The sequence below is a fragment of the Cyprinodon tularosa genome, unplaced genomic scaffold, assembly GCF_016077235.1.
Source record: "Cyprinodon tularosa strain WSP-4 unplaced genomic scaffold, ASM1607723v1 ctg296, whole genome shotgun sequence".
In the NCBI taxonomy this organism is placed as follows: Eukaryota; Metazoa; Chordata; class Actinopteri; order Cyprinodontiformes; family Cyprinodontidae; genus Cyprinodon; species Cyprinodon tularosa.
In genome coordinates, this window is record NW_024039003.1 from 272,015 (window position 1) to 289,048 (window position 17,034).

Consider the following 17,034-nt stretch of genomic DNA (forward strand, 5'->3'; position numbering starts at 1 on the left):
GAAGAGGATTAGGGCCACTGGAAAAAAAAAAAGTTAACTGTTTTTTAGATTTTATTTCGGTTTAGCATGGTAAAAGAGTCAGAATTCTAACCTTTTTTCCCATACTAAACCGAAATAAAATTTAAAAATCAGTTAGCTTTTCTTTTTTCTTTTTTTTTTGTCCAGTGGGCCCCAATTCCAATTCCGTATGTTTCTGAATTTATTGGCGTAACGTTTAATTCACGGTTTCGCCTACTCCGTCATGCTTGATTGGTCAAACTTCAGAAGAGGAGGGACAACTCATAAAGCTATAATTTGATTGGACAGTGGCTTCGAGGGGCGGAGCCTGCTAGTCTAGTATCGTGTCGCGTCGGACGTGCACAGCTATTTGGCCGCTGCTCCACCGAGGAATGAACAGGAAGAATTTAATCCTTCAGAGGTTGTTTGTTTTGTCGTAATTTGCGGTGAAAACAGGCGGTTACTCATTCCTGCTGTTCGAGGTAAGAGTCCTGCTATGTGGGTGACTGCCTGATATCCTGCGGTGTTCAGGAATGATATGAGGACGGTTAACTACGCAGAATGCACCAACTGGGCTCAATCCAGGACTATTTTCTCCTAATCTACATTCAGAAAGCTCCTGTTTACATCCGGCTTTGATTCTACAAGGCTGTTTTTTTCGTCTGTTTACTTTGTATTAAAATTCTTTCATCTCAAATAAAACGATTAGAATATCTAATTTAACTTCACGGCTGAAATTAATGTACTCTTGTTGTTAGATATTGAGAATTGTGCACAATCTATTATGTGTTTGCTGTGGAAGGTGTGGCTCTACTGTATGTAACAATATCTGGGTTTTAAAACCACAACCAAATCTGTTGTCACATGAGTCTGTAGGAGTCTTAGCATTTGATTCATTTGCAAAGAAAAAAAAAAGAAAATATTACCAGAAGTTACCTGAATGGCTTGTTCATTGCAACTGTTCATTGAATAAATAAGTTTTCATCTCTGTTTTGTAAGAAATTTGAGGCACCAGCAGCAAAACAGGAAGTGCATTTTTTTCCCCTACAAGATTTTATGAGTTGCAGGCCCATACAGCCTTGGTGAATGTTGCTTAACAGATGATGTTTGTTTCTTTTCGTAAAGGATCAGACTCAGAATGGCTTGGCTGTGTCGTCTGAGGCCGTGCCACCCCACAGGCATGGCTATCTCTCATTTTCACACCAGCATCCGTGCCTCTGCCAAACAGCACTACAAGATGTTGGTCCTTGGAGGGGGAAGTGGGGGCATCTGTATGAGCTCACGGATGAAGAGGTTGTTTGGGGCCGAGAACGTGGCTGTTGTGGAGCCATCCGAGGCAAGGATCATAACCGTTAAGAAATGGAAAGTTTAAAAAGTAGTCATCAGTATAATCTTCACAGTTTTTTGTTTTTCTTTCTTTCTCCCAGGTGCATTATTATCAGCCAATCTGGACCCTCGTCGGGGCCGGGGCTAAAACTGTTGCCTCATCGGCTCGTCCCACTGCCAGCGTTATGCCGTCAGGTGTTAAGTGGGTGAAATCCAAGGTTCAGGAAATAAACCCAGACAAAAACAGTGTCGTTACAGAAGATGGGACTGAGGTGATTAAAACGCTACTCAAATGTTACCTGGCAGAGATTTAAGGTTAGCATGATTTTAAAATCAGTCCTAAGTGATTCTTTGTTCTCTACAGATCTCTTATGAATATTTGATAGTAGCTCTTGGCTTGCAGCTCCATTATGAAAAGGTAAGATCATCTTATTTTCTCACCTATTCCACATAAACGTAATCGCATGGAGTGCTCCTATCACCCACAGGGAGCAGGAAGTTTCCCATAATTTTATAGTTTGATCAGGGGTCATAATCTTTTCTACTTCATAAAATCTAACTAGCCTCAGCTAGGATCAGACACAGAGTCTATAGAAATAAAAAAATCACATATGATTTAAAAGATTTTTGTGTTTTATGATAAATTAAATAATTTAACAATCAGGGAAGAATGCTTGTATCTCTTAAGGGTTATTTTTTTTAATGATGGCTTTCAAACCCAAAGCTCAGACTGTCAAAAACTGAATTATCAAACAGGACCATAACAAAAAAAGATGTTTAAGAAAGAAATGAACAATGCAGGAACTAAATATATTCACTAAAGAAGCTGGTTGTTAGGAGGAATAAGTTCAACCATATTAATGGAAGGTTGAGTGGAAGAAAAACATTTTCTTTTTTAGTTTCTGCAGTTCTTGAGAAGATTGTGAAGCAAAGTAAAGGTTTGGACATCATGGAAATCCAGTGTTGTCTCTACTTGGACAGAGAAGAGAAGGGACTGGAGTGTTTATCAGTGGACTAAAGTTCTCTTTTTAGATGGAAGTAAATCTTTCACTTCATTTGGAAATGAAGGTCAGAGTCAGAAGGAATGGGGACAGAAATCAGGTCGTTTGATTTAATTTTCAGTAGGGCGACATTTCTGTCTTGATCGGATTTTATTTGTTTTTACATTTTATTCTGCAAGTATTCTAGGATAAAGAAATTAAGTTAAGATTGCCGCTCACACTGAAGGCTGAGTTATGCTCAGAAATCAGGTCGCCTGCTTGTGCGTCGCAGTGAACCCAGAAACGCCCCCTTCTGCACCACTCTGGTGCACCTGTCCAAAATTGTAGGTGACTGCAGATTGGAGGCCTGGAGGTCAATTCTACACCCGCTCTACTCTGTGTATTTCCTGTTTGGTTCCTTACCGGCTTGTTTTGTTTGTATGACCACCATTGTGGAAAACGACTGAAGTTGGACCAGCTAGAAGAGCGTATCTAGGCCCACAGCTAGTTCCTGATTGGCCCTCTGGTGTTGTGGCGTGGAATAACATAGCGCAGACCACACTTCAATATTGGGCATAAATCAAAAATGTCTGCATCATACGTCCGACAAGCTGACTGCTGTGGGACGATAACCAGCCCTTGAGCCTGGTTCTGATGGAGGTTTCTTCCTGTTAAAAGGGAGTTTTTCCTCTCCACTGTCGCTACAAGCATGCTTAGTGTGAGGGATTGCTGAAGAGTCAATGAGTCGATGCAATCAGCTGGTTTTCCTTAGATAGAAAACTTTGAATCAATCTGACTGGATGATCTGGTTGAACTGGAAAGTGACCTGAGATGATATGATGTGAATTGGAGCTATAGAAATAGACTGAATTGAATTGAAATAAGTTCTATAACATTATTTATTTACAATATAACATTATTATAAATATTAAAAAATAAACTTTTGGATGGTTATCTAATTTGTTAATCTCTACACTAGTATATGGATATAATATTGATGGATGTAGGGCCTAACATGTAATGCATAGGTACAAAATGGTTGTTCCAGTTGGCATAGAGGTGAAGTAACGACCAGTCCTTCGTTTTCCTTGTGGGTTTTGTTTGTGTAGATTAAAGGCTTGCCAGAGGCTTTTGAGCATCCAAAGATCGGATCCAACTACTCTGTCGAAACTGTGGAAAAAACCTGGAAGGCCCTGCAGGACTTCAAAGAGGGCAACGCTATTTTCACTTTCCCAAACACTCCAGTAAAATGTGCCGGAGCTCCGCAGAAGATCATGTACTTAACGGACGCCTACCTCAGAAAGGTAGCTCATCTTTGGGATGTAATTATGCCTTTTAAAATGAGCCAAATTAGTTTTTTTTATTTTTATCAAAACACTTTCCTGTTTATGTATTTAAGACGGGGAAAAGGGCAAAGGCCAACGTGATATACAACACATCTCTACCGGTGCTCTTTGGGATCAAGAAGTACGCCGACACGCTGTGGGACATCGTGAAAACCCGTGACCTGCAAATTAACCTCCGACACAACCTGATTGAAGTGCGGCCCGACAAGCAAGAAGCTGTGTTTGAAAATCTGGACAAACCAGGAGAAGCCAAAGTGTTTGAGGTAGCTGCCTGCCTCTCACGCTTTACACCGTGCAAACCTCTGAAAATGAAGCCCTTTCTGATTTATCCTGATCATTATTTTTTATCAGTATGAAATGCTTCACGTTACGCCCCCCATGGGGCCCAGCCTGGTGGTTAAAGGCAGCCAACTTGCTGACAAGAACGGCTGGCTGGATGTAAACAAAGAAACGCTTCAACATAACAAATATCCAAATGTGTTTGGGATTGGAGACTGCACCAACCTTCCCACCGCCAAAACCGGAGCTGCAGTCGGTAAGTGATTGCCGAGCAATCAGAATTTTCTTCGCATTATTTTTTTCCTGGGCTTTAAAGGCACACTATTTTTCAGGAAAATTTTTCAGTTAATTAATGTGTTCCATAACGTTTTGGATAATTAAATGAGTCATTTCAGGTCGAACAAAGGTTTTCTCGGCCGCCCTGGTGGTCTGTTGGGGAAATACCGTACTTGCAATTGCAGGAGCCCTCGGCCCGCACCCACAGGCTCAGAAGTCTCGTGCGTCGCGAGAGTCGGTCTTGCTTTACGGCGAGAACTGCTACACGCCCCCAGTGAAAGGCATGCTTGTTGCTAGCGCAGTGGCGATCTTTGTGCAGTTATCATGGCGGAACCAGCGAGAAAACAGCAAAAGCTCATGTCGGAGTAGGCAAGAAAGAGGAAAAGGGTCCAGTGTCTAGTCATACTATGGCAGACTAGAATAGTGATTATCTACCATACTATTTCAAATATTTCTGATGCATGCATAAGGTTGTTTAGATCATTTTCAATTCTTTGAAATGTACTAATTCAGTGCTCGAGGTACAAAACCACAGAAATCAGAACCCCCTTCCCCGAACGACAGTCGGATAAATGTATGGGAAACTCCAGCTTAGCTAACTACAATTCTTTGTTATTTAGACACATGCATAACAAATAATGTATGAAAACATGCTAAATTTTCAAACTCGAAAATTGGAACAAAATAGTCACTTACCGTAGTAGACGTGGTGATTCGTTGCGTTCGCCTGTCTGCTAAGCTCAAAACAACCGCGCCTGGCTTGACGGAGAAACCAGGAGAACAGCTGAGCATATTTACGACAGTGCACTTTTACTTTCGCCCTCTGGGGGGAGCCTCGCTGGAAAATCAACACCGGTTACATAGTAGACATTTAATCTTCAAAATCCGTGTTTGCAGAGCATCATAAAGGTAAAAAACAAACTTAAATAATTAGTAATACTGGTCTTTTTTACTTGTTATCTCTTTAGGCACATCTTTGCATTCAGGCATCCTTATCTCCGGGAATAATAATGATGTAATTACATTTTATGAATGCAATATAAATCAGTTCCACCCTGTATGCCTGGTTAAATGAGGTCCCCCCCCGATACAGGTTGTAATCTAGGTGTTAAAGTAAAGTTGGACTCTTTATCTCTCTGTACACATTCACTGTAAACAACATGAGGTGTTTCCAGAGGGGATTCGGCGCTCTGTTTTTTTTCCTTTATGGAGGAGAATTATTTTTTTAATTACTTCTTTCGCATCAGCATTTTAATAGAAAATGACAAAAAGCATCCTTAACCCTTTTAAAGCCCGATCCAAGAATAAAACAAAACAGAAAATTACTTTTTTTTGGGTTTGAATTCTTTATTTGGCCTTTTAACAAAATATGTAAAAAGAAAAAACACAAATACATATTTGATATGAATAATTTATTACTATGCGATAAGTCAAGATTATTTTTTGTGTAGTCTTCTGCGCTCTGTTATCAGGTATATCTGATTGTGTACAATAGGATTTTGAGCGAAGTTTTTACCATAAAATTATGCAAAAGGTGTCAGACGCAAAACATTTCAGAAACCGTATGTATCAAATATGATACATTTGGCATTATAGGGTTAAATGCCTTTTGTATTTCTTTATTTTTATTAGGACCTTTAATTATATTTGAGATATCAATCGTTGGGTCCATCGGGTGTAATGAAAACTGTCCCACCAACATTAAACGACACAAGAACATAAACTGATATCATGTCTTGTTTCAGTGGCCTAATAAAGACAAAGTCTGGGTGGATTTGTTGACCTCCATATTTAGATCTCTCCTTATTGTTGAATGAAACAAATGTTAGTCTGTTGTTTTCATATCAGATCCAGCCTCCTCTGGAGTCGCTCTTTAATCTGTGTACGCTGCAGCACAATACTATCTGTCCTATAGATGCTCCATATAAAGGCAGAGGGTGTTGCACACGAGGTCGGGAAATGAAACCAAAAAAAATGCTATAGTCTTATTATCCACATGTAGTTTAGACTCAGTTTACTTGGTTTGATCCAATTTAGGACGGAGTGAAATTCCTTAAAGTCATTATCTGTGCCAGATCATGGATCTTTTTGTTTAAATTTCACCATCTGCAGTCCTGTTACTGTAACGAGCGTTTCTTGCTCGCTGTGAATTATCCTCCTAATGACGTCTTTGCCTCTGGTTGGACCCGTCTGGTTCAAATAATTTCAGACTTTTTACAGACCGTCCCCCACCATGATAGAGGGAAGGAGGGTTGTGCAAGTGTGAAAACGGCATGTCCTGATGCCAAACCAGTTTGGCTTTTAGCTGAGTCATTGTTACACTGAAAGACGACTCTTGTTGCATCGTAGGGAAAGGGTTACCTAAAGGCAGCGGAAGTAGGTCAGTGAAAGCCTTTTATTGTTGTTGTTAGGCAAAACATTTAAAAAGTACAATCAGCTTACATTACGTTGGAAAAAGTATTGCTACCTTCTTAAGCATTTTACTTCTAATTCACATTAAATTACAAACGTTCCTTTTTATGGTTATTCAGCCTGGAGACACTCAGATAAAAGCTGCATTTATAAAAGTATGAATTTATTTATACAGGTAACACAATCATTATTATTATTTAAAGACAACCAGCTGATTGCAAGGACTTAATGACTCTCTACAATCCCTCACACCAAGCATGCTTATAGCGACAGTGGAGAGGAAAACTCCCTTTGAACTAGAGACTGACACAGGAGTGGATTTTCACTCCTGTCCCGTCCCACTCCCACAGAAAAAAATTGTGTCCCAATCCCAGGCCAGAGTAGAAATCTAAATCCTGTCCCGTCCCACTCCTGGTGAAATTACTTCCACTCCCATCCCGCTCCCATTCAGAATGACTCCCGCTCCTGCACCACTCCCATTCTTGTTGTCTTCAATAAGATTTCTGCCAATACTCTGGCTGCGAATTGAGATTCAGCCATTGAATCTGAATTTGTTGTTTTTGAGCGTGGGTGAAAAACTCAGAGCGGAAGCACTGTTGGTTTTTGGGTCGTGTAGTTTTTTTGACTCGCATTATAGTGTAGGCTTCAAGGAAAAAAACTACAAAATGGCGGCGCCAGTACTGGATTTTTTTTCTTTTTATTTTATTTTTTGGCATTGATCCTAGTTTTTTTTTTTAGTTACTATTGGTTTTTTCCCGCTCCCGTCTGCTCCCGTTAATATTTAATCCTGTACCGTCCCAATCACGTGATCGTTACTAATACTGACTCCCATTCCACGGGAATCCCATGGGAATCCCGTGACCCGTGGGATTCCCGAAAAAATGTCAGTCTCTACTTTGAACAGATAGAAACCTCCAGCAGAATCAGGCTCAGTGTGAGCGGCCATCTGCTGAGGCCGACTGGGGTTCAAGGAGACAGAAGCAGATTAAGACATAAATGACATGAGTTATTTGACGCTTGGGCCCCGGCACAAGACTTTTATCCTGTGAATCAAAATTTGCTTGGACGAGTAACCTAGAGAAGAATTAAGAGTATTCTTCCTCCGGTGCCTGACGCTGGTGGTGGAGTAAAGTTCTGGTTCTCCTCCTGCAGCAGCGTGTCGCAGATATTTTTGATTTATGCCCAATATTGAAGCGTGGTCTGCGCTACGTTATTCCCACCACAACACAAGGGGGCCAATGAGGAACTAGCTGTGGGTCTAGATACGGCCGAGGCGGTGAGGAAGTGGGGGCAAGTTTGTACGACAACGGAGGGACATGAGGGCCAAAAAGAGTGGGGATCCAGGTGGAAAAGGATCCCAGCGTTCTCACGCACCTCGCTCTTCTAGCTGCTCCATCTTCACCAGTCGTTTTCCACAATGGCGGCCATACAAACAAAACAAGCCGCTAAGGTACCAAACAGGAAATGGGCATAGTTTAAAGCGGATGTAGATTTGACCAATCAGAGGCCTCCTGTCTGCGGTCACCTACAATTTTGAAGAGGTGAAGCAAGTGAGCGTCTGTGGAAAGGGGCGGGGGCACATTTGCATTCACTGCGACACACACACAGACGACCTGATTTCTTAACATGAACCAGCCTTAAGTCAGAGGAGAATAGTCTGAGAATGAGGGAGGAGATGGGGGGAGGTGGGTGCAGGAGAGAGAAGCTAGGCTAGGAGCTAAATGTAGGGGGGTGTGTGTGTGTGTGTGTGTGTGTGTGTGTGTGTCATGGGTACTTGTTGATGGCAACCTGGAGAGAAATATCAGCTGTGCTGCTTCCATCAACACCCTTGTTTATAGATGCTGGAGATCGGCCTGTTTTCCAGTGTAGTCCTGTTTCTCTGACCGTGACTGGCTGGATGTGCTCTCTTCATCCTCTGGCATGGGAGCTGGCTCAGAGCTCATCTGCCTGGCTGCGTGTTTCCTGGACGTGTCCGCCTTTTACAGCTGCTTTTTACATCTCTGCTTCTGTCTCCTTGAACCCCAGTGGGCCTCAGCAGATGGCCGCTCACACTGAGCCTGGTTCTGCTGGAGGTTTCTTCCTGTTCAAAGGGAGTTTTTCCTCTCCACTGTCGCTACAAGCATGCTTAGTGTGAGGGATTGTATTTGAGTCGATGCAATCAACTGGTTTTCCTTAGATAGAAAACTTTGAATCAATTTGACTGGATGATCTGGTTGAACTGGAAAGTGCCTTGACATGACATGTGTTGTGAATTTGGCGCTATATAAATAAACTGGATTGAATTGAGTTAAAATTATTTCTAAGAGCATTAAAAAGTATTAAATTAGAGGTTCGGATCCGGACCGCGGTCCGCTAATCCGTGACCTCTGGTTTAAGACTGAAGAAGTGTATCAGAAGACGATGTGGTTTGAGATTTACTAAACCAAGTGCCTGCATTTTTGAGACTCTAATTGCTAATTGTTTATTAACTTCTGGGGTGAGGACAATGCCAATCAAGGGGTAATTATGTTTTATTACAGGTAATTAAAAGATAGCTTGTTATTATCCCTTTTACAATTACTAACACAGATTAGCAAGTCAGAGGATTGTCGCCGTTGGTTGGAAAGCCAATTAAAACTTCCATTCTGAGAACGAAAGTGGCAAAGTACAGTTTGACATGGGTGGGATCAGGATCAGGGATGAGCGTGATAAATACCAGCGTGCTCTTATAATCAGAAGTCCGGCTTTAAAGCTGATGAACCTATGTGCTGCTCTCATTGTACAGCCTTATTGTGGCAGCATTCCTGCTGCTGAGAAACTCCACCTCAGAGTCAGATTTGCCAGGGAGGATCGCTCTGTGGTGTTTACCCAAATACAGATAATCCAGTTTATGGCTCTCGCTCAGATTTTAGAGCTTTTCTCTTATCTTTCCAGGGTAACTTTGAACTCCAACTGGGTGCGCTTGTTGCAGGTTGAAGTCTGGCTTTGGTCCAGCTGCTCTACCATATAGTCCGAAATGTTGGAACGATTGTTCTGAGAGATTCTACTATTTTTACAGCTGTAGCTCAGGATCAAGTTCCACACACAGTTTCCTGACCTACTAGCTTGCTGTGTCTGTGTGGTTTCAGGTTACTTATATTTCACAGCTATTTAGGTCAGTGTGCCATAGAAAATCTCAGTGCCAAGAAAATAAATCAGAATAATTCAGCTTTGTTTTTTATTAAAATTGAATATACAGCAAAGAGCCTTTTCAGACCTTTAAAGGTTTTTTAACCGGCAGCTTTAGAAACATGAAATACCTGGATTAGCTCCTCCTGATACGGGTTTAAGCAGGGTGTATGAAATAACATTTGTCCCCAGTTTGTTGTGGTATTGCTAAAGGTTAAATCTCACTACCTTTACAACTGTGTGCCTAATTTAGAGCAGTGACAGCTGCTGGCAGCCGATTGGTCCAATCTTTTTAACGAGCCTCCTGCCCTGGGTGATAAATTTAGTGTTCGCTGTAGAGGGTGGAGAGCAGAGGAGCTGGTGGTTTGCCAGGCCTGTCATTTCAGGTTCATTTTATTTATGTTTCATGATGATTTTGTTTAACCAAAACGCTCAGATAAAAATGACTTTAATATGGAAGAAAAACCGTCTCATTGGGATCTGCCTTTTTTTGAATTTTTTTTAACACTGTATTTTAAACACTGAATTGTTTACACATTGAATTCCTTACACTGAATTTTTATTTGATGAAAATTTATAGTACACTAAGAGTGTATATAATCGATGCAGCGATCCACCAGCTGATGATCCGATGTATCGATACGTCCGCAAGATAATCGATTCATGTTTTTTTTTTTTTTTTTTTCCAGTCAACTTTTATCCATTTGCTCCTGGGCGTAATTCTCCCTCCCGTGCTGCGGTGGCGCTAAACCTATTTTGCCCTCCTACCTCGCTTCCTGGTTATTCTCTTACAGCAGTGTGTTGCAGTGAGCTTGACACAGACATTTTTAAATTATGCTCAATATTGAAGCGTGGTCTGTGCTACACGCTGTGGGTCTAGATACGGCCGAGGCGGAGAGGAAGTGGGGGCGAGTTTAGTCCGACGACGGAGGGACATGAGGGCCAAAAAGAGCGGAGATCCAGGTGGAAAAAGGGTCCCAGCGTTCTCGCGCACCTCGCTCTTCTAGCGGGTCAAACTTCACGAGTTGTTTTCCGCAATTTCGGTCATAAAAACAAAACAAGCCGGCCTCCTGTCTGCGGTCAGCTACAATTTGGGAGAGGAGCAGCGGAGCGTCTGTGGAGGGGGCGGGACGTCTGGAGCCGAGGTATTGCATTGCACTCATTGCACTGATTCTGTGCAGTATTTTTTTATGCAAGGCCTTTCAGAATCTATAACACCGGGGCATTATTTTTCAGTGAATGAGGTTTTAATAGCAATAGATGGACTACAACTTTTCTACTTCTGTTATTTGCTGTTGTTTTTTTTTTTTATAAATTGCACAACGATATTACAGCTTTCATTGATTTTTGAAACATTGTTTAGCCTGTAAGGTGTAAAAAAAAAAAAAAATCGAATCGTTGGGTCAGGAAATCGATACTGAATAGAATCGCCATGATGGATGTGATTTACACCCCTAGCATACACTGCAAATATATTAGAATCTGTCCTTAAATTCCAGCCAAACCCATTTACACAGTAACAGAAAAAAACATTTAAATAAATCAAACATTACCGCTACATATCAAACTCGATAACCATTAAAACAACTATTTTCATTCATTTCAGACGGAACTATTCACATACTTGTATTATATATAATATATTAATAATAATATATACATATATATATATATATATATATGCTATATCAACCATCTCTGGGCGCGCATTTATGCATGTATGTGGCGTCGCGGTTGAAGGAAAGAAACAAAGTAGACTATAAAATAAAACCGTGCATCTTTAACTTACCAGAATGAAAATGCAGGGAACACACTCTCATTGACATCGGGATGCTGTGGAAAGTTATGTTCGGTCGTCTTACAGCCGCGATCCAAGCTAGCCGACGACTCTTTATCTCTGACGCTTGGTCTCCATGGTTACGCCTCCAGGCAGGAAAGCGGTGGAAAGTTAACCCATTTTCTATGTTTTTCCCATGGCGATCATGTGTTGCGCTGTTACTCCCCACAATACAGCAACGGTTTACCATGGTTGAAATCAAGTTAAGGTGAAATTAATCAAATTAAAACACGGCTGAGAGGGAGTGCAGTACGCGGTAGTCATAGGCAGTAGTCTGAGTAGCGGTAAAGGAGGCCATCAACATGGCGGCCGCGCAAAGTAAATACATCATGACGCCCAAGCCCTATTTTTCTGCACGGCAATACGAAAAAAAAAAAAAAAAACGGCAAATGGACTTGCGAAACAATGTTTTTAAAAGAATTATTGGAAACTGTTCTGCCATCACAGCAAAATTTTATTTGAGGCAGGCTAAGTGGAAGTAGGCTACCAGTATCATATATTTCAAAGGAAATTCAGAACTACGAAGGCCAACGAAATTCTGTCATTTTAACGCTGCCTGGTTACCACCAGACCTACAGGTAATCACATGAGTCTTTCAGATCAGAACGATTGTGTAAGGCCACTACGATCATGGGACTAATGTCTTGGATTCATTAGCAAACATTGCCCCCCTGTGGTACTTGTATGTTACTATCACAAATTGTTGAGGACTGCCCAGGAACATTGTTGGTTCTAATTATAGCCCCGGCCATCATTTACCTCTGCTGACAGCGAGACAGGCCATTGTTAGAGTCCCGGCCGCTACTGGAATACAGGCCAATATTAGAGGATTTACGGTATTCAGTAAAGAAACCTTTCTGGAGAAACGAGAGGGAGGAAAACTAACTGGGTCAGGGTATCGGACGCCTTCTCCCTCTCTCCTCTTCCTCCTTCCTTTCTGTTATTTTTGAAACCCAGACTTTTATGCGCTGCTTTTTCAGCCACGGATGTTTTTTTTTTTTACCACATTGCTGCTTATTTACACATTTTCTTGTTAGTTTGTTTCTTTAGTAATCGCCACACTAAAGGACGTGTGCGTTGCATTTAAGCCCCGGTACGAGCGAGCTGCCGGTGGCAAACTGGGAGACCTGATGTGATGCAGGACATGAGGATCAAACCATTTATTGCAATTTCACAGGAGAGGGGGGGTGTCAATATATTCATGCTTTGTTTCACAGTTTACTGCTGAAAAATGAGGGAGAACATGAAGAGTGTTTATTTTACTGCTGGATTATCTTTTTATATTTGAAAAATATAGGGGGACTATTCTTCTTCTTCTGCCCCCCTCCCTCGACATTTCCCTCCCCATCCAGGAAGCGTAACTTCATCAAACTTGGAAACAAATTTCAGTGGATTGTTTTTTTTTTGTCTTGTTTTTTTTTTTTTTACTTTTTTGATTGGGCTGAATCTGATCACTATGTTCCAACCATCAGCCTTTTATTCCCATTATGTCTATGCAAACGTAGCTTTAGTCTCCATCTTTGTCAGGAGTATGAAGACAACATGTTTCTGTTGGTGAATACCAGCAGATACGCCTGAAATGCTGGCATGCATTTTTGTGTTAAGGTTCTTGGTTTAAAGAAAAAAGAAAAAGAAAAAAAATCAGGTAACAGATTGCAGTTGTGTAACAGAAACCTCCTGCCAAAATGCAACTTTCCTTTTCAAGGTGTAATTATCTACGTTCATTCATCAGAGCAGCGTGTAGCAGGATCTGTTTTTTTAGCTAAGAGCAAGCTGGGGCACGCTGTAACCTTCAACCTGATTATGATGAGTGCTGCTTCAACATTGGTAAAAGTGTCTGGGTTGGGTTTAATTTCAGCAATATCTTTCTTCCATAAAGTAAGTTAAACTTTTTTGGTTTTTGTTTTTTTGTCTATTTAGCTGCACAGTCTGCAGTTCTGAGCAGAACGATCAGCAAATTCCTGAAGAATCAGAAGCCAGATAAGAAGGTAGGTGCTGCTAATCAGTGTTTAGATTTTGAATAATGTTTCACCCTCTTTAAACTCATAGGGAAGTCATATTTAAATGTCAAATCATTCCGGCTTAAACATGTATATAAATGTACTCTTTATCAGACCATATTGTCCCAAGAGATAGAAAATTCCTATTTTAACAAAAATCCTGTCTTAAAAACTGTTTTTTTTTTCGTTATCTTCTGCAGGCCAGTTAGTTCTACGTCAGCCTGAACACTTAAATTCAGCCAATCATATATAACGCTCATCTGTCAATCAAATGTTTTCGGTCATAGCATCTTGATTCATATGTCGCAGCTAATATACGCAACGGTTGAAACCAGAATCCTTTCCTTTCCCATTGAGTTGCGTCCCAGTGTTCACGGGGATGGACGTCTGTGTCTTCAGCAGGCGTAGAGCTAACAGAACTGGCAGCGTTGTGAGGCAAGGGCTCAAACATGTACGGCTGGAAGCCTTCTACACCAAACCAAACTTCTGCCGCCCTGGCGTCCTCTTCCACAACATCTTCGTCCCCGCTTTCCTCCTCTAAATAAAAAATGGATGACGGAGGAGACTCATCCACGACCTCCGACACTAAACTCTCCTCCTCTTGCATGTTTCCGCTGTCCATAGCGTTCCTTGACAGCGTCGTTTCTAAGTTACCAATTTAGTGCTACTTGGTCCCAATGGAATTTCCCATTGGGAACCTGCTAGCACTAAGTTGCTAACTGGTTAGCAAGATGCTTCCGACAAACCGGCCACAACCAAACATGCTTGCGAACCTTCCGCCACAACAATCCCGCCCCCTTGATAATCGACCAATCACATTCACTTTATTAACTCGTGTAAAGTCGGGAACCACTCGGTAGAATTCGGAAATGCAACAGTTGGAACAGCCGCTTCTCTACGACTTTAAATGTTTACGTTTCTGCTTTTAGAGAACCTACGAGATTTGTACAGAAAATAATCATGCGTTTTTGTCCATCTGAGATTGGGTTTACTCATTTATCAGCTGTGTTTATTTGGTTTGAGGTAAATAAGACTGAAGCAGTGGGTAAAATCCCCCAAAACAATTAAAAACTTGCTTTTTTCTTCATATACAAGTATGACGGCTACACCTCCTGTCCGCTGGTCACGAGCTACAACACAGTCATCCTGGCAGAGTTCGACTATGACGGACAGCCGCTGGAAACGTTCCCAATCAATCAAGCCAAAGAGCGACGATTAATGTACTACATGAAGGCCGACGTGATGCCTCACCTCTACTGGCACGGCCTTCTCCGGTATGATCGTGTTCCATAAAATGCTTTATAATTCATTCATTACATGAACTGCTACATTTTTATTGCTGTTTCCAGGGGCCTGTGGGGCGGACCTGGACCATACAGGAAGCTCCTGCATCTTGGGATGAAATGAAACTGAATGTTTCCTACAACTATACATCATGTCATAAACTCCTGGTCTTCATCATAAAACAGCAGACTCATCTCAGCTGCCTAAAGAGAGGGGCGGGGCTTAATTACAATGGAAATGAATGATTATAACATGAGTAACTCCTTTTCATTTAGATAGCTTCTACATGAAGCTGTTGCTCAGAACTCCATCAGGTAAAGTGAAACTCCTCCTGAGTCAGTGTCATAAAGATGGGTCCACAATCCAGATTAATCCAGCAGATTAAGAGGGTCACAATTGGTGTTGCACAATGTTGAGTACACCTTTGTTTTTTCTTAAAATCATATTAATCAGTTATCGGAAAATACCATAGCGATGCCGTAGACTCTGTGGTTGTCTCTAAAAACTACATGAATGTGTTTTCTACAATAAAAAGCCCGCAGTGCTGGAAGCAAATGGCAGTTGTTTCAGCGCCGTCCGATTATGTTTGTTTTGTCTCGCTCATTATAAACAACAAGTAATCCAATTTATCATTTCACTTTTAAAAGAAAAGGCTTGACCGTATACATGAAAGCTCAGTGCTTTATCTGACTTTTTATATATCAGTGCTGGAGTTTGTTTTGCTGTTTTTTAAATGTTATGATTTATGCTTTGACACCTGGCCAATATAACTATCATGGGTGTATTGATACTAAATAAATAAATTTAAATCTTAAAAATACATTTTTTTTTTGTGTTTAACTATAAAAGTGTGGAAACAAACTGCTTTTTGTTAATTAGGGTTTTACTCTTAATCATTTTCCATTAAGATACAACTGCAACTTGCATGTATCTCACATGTTAAGATATATTGAATACATGTCGGTGTTTATTAATGAACACCTCCCTTTACTGCTGCATTATCGTTATCTCTATGCTGCAGAAATGCTTCTTTTTTTTGTGGCTCAGCGTAAATAAAGGTTGTGATCCAGGGTTGGGAATTCAGGTGGGTTTTTGTGTTGTCACTAATAGAATTTCACTTTGGTTACAGCATGCAGACATAAATATATAAACAGCTGCATGTTGTAGTTATATATATGTAAAAGAATTGTGATTTTGATTTCTCAATTATTGATGAAAGTAAAATTTTTGTTGCAGTTTTCACATTTATGCAGACGATAGATCTACGTCCCACTGAGGCAAAACTGAATCTTTTGAAATGTTTGGATAATGTAAAAGCACGAATGACTTCAAATGTTTTCCATTTAAAATTTTTATGAAAAAAGGAGAATTTATGTGTTTTTTTTCTAGGCACTTCAGAGAGCCTACTTTTAACCTGGGCTATCTGGATCACTTTGTGAAGACGGTGGCCCTAAATTTCTATTTTAAAATGGACCGCCATCTTAACTTTGACAGCAAGATCAAAGTTGTCAAATTAGGCCTCTTTCAGCTGCGGCAGGTGAACAAAATAAAGTTGGCTGGGTTACTGTAATGAACTTTATTTGGGTGTAAGTGGATCTTTAATTTCCCGTCTGTAGACGGTTCAAATTGCTGTTGCATGACTCCATAGTTTTAAGTTCACTTCATTGGCCAGTGGTTAATTTTAGAATTCATTTTAAACCTATTTTGTTTGTCTTTGAATGGCCTTGCCCCTTCATATATTGCTGATCTCCTGCCTACTTATGTACCGCTTCGTTCCCTTAAGCCAGCTGATCAGTTACTGCTGTCAGTACCTAGAAGGAGGCGTAAACTCAGGGGACTCACATGGGCAATGTAGGCGTTTTGGGTTTAACCCTCAGAAGAATGTTGGCGTTGGTTGATTTTATGTTGTACTATTTTTCTTATTTTTTTATTTTATATTTCTTCTTAATCTCATTGCATTGTATGGTGTTTTCATTTATGCTTTTATGCTGCACTTTGGTCCTATTGTTCGTTTAACGCTTTATAGGTCACTCAGTGAAATACTTTGAAAATCAAAAATTTAAGCTAAGAGTGTTATTGGAATCCAGGACCAGACCTTATTACCTTTGTAACATTTAAACAAATATGGATATTTTGATGGGAAAAATGAA

At 40.7% G+C, this 17,034-nt stretch overlaps 1 protein-coding gene across 1 annotated transcript; it reads left to right on the forward strand.

Annotated features, from left to right (window-relative positions):
• The first annotated feature begins 323 nt into the window (after nucleotides 1-323).
• On the forward strand, nucleotides 324-15,412 carry sqor (sulfide quinone oxidoreductase). Its single transcript, XM_038291199.1, has 10 exons — nucleotides 324-479; nucleotides 1,123-1,333; nucleotides 1,425-1,595; nucleotides 1,688-1,741; nucleotides 3,413-3,607; nucleotides 3,703-3,912; nucleotides 4,001-4,184; nucleotides 13,521-13,588; nucleotides 14,696-14,874; nucleotides 14,950-15,412. The coding sequence occupies exons 2-10, from the start codon at nucleotides 1,136-1,138 to the stop codon at nucleotides 15,005-15,007; spliced, it is 1,317 nt and encodes a 438-aa protein (XP_038147127.1). The 5' UTR covers nucleotides 324-479; nucleotides 1,123-1,135; the 3' UTR covers nucleotides 15,008-15,412.
• Nucleotides 15,413-17,034: the final 1,622 nt, after the last annotated feature.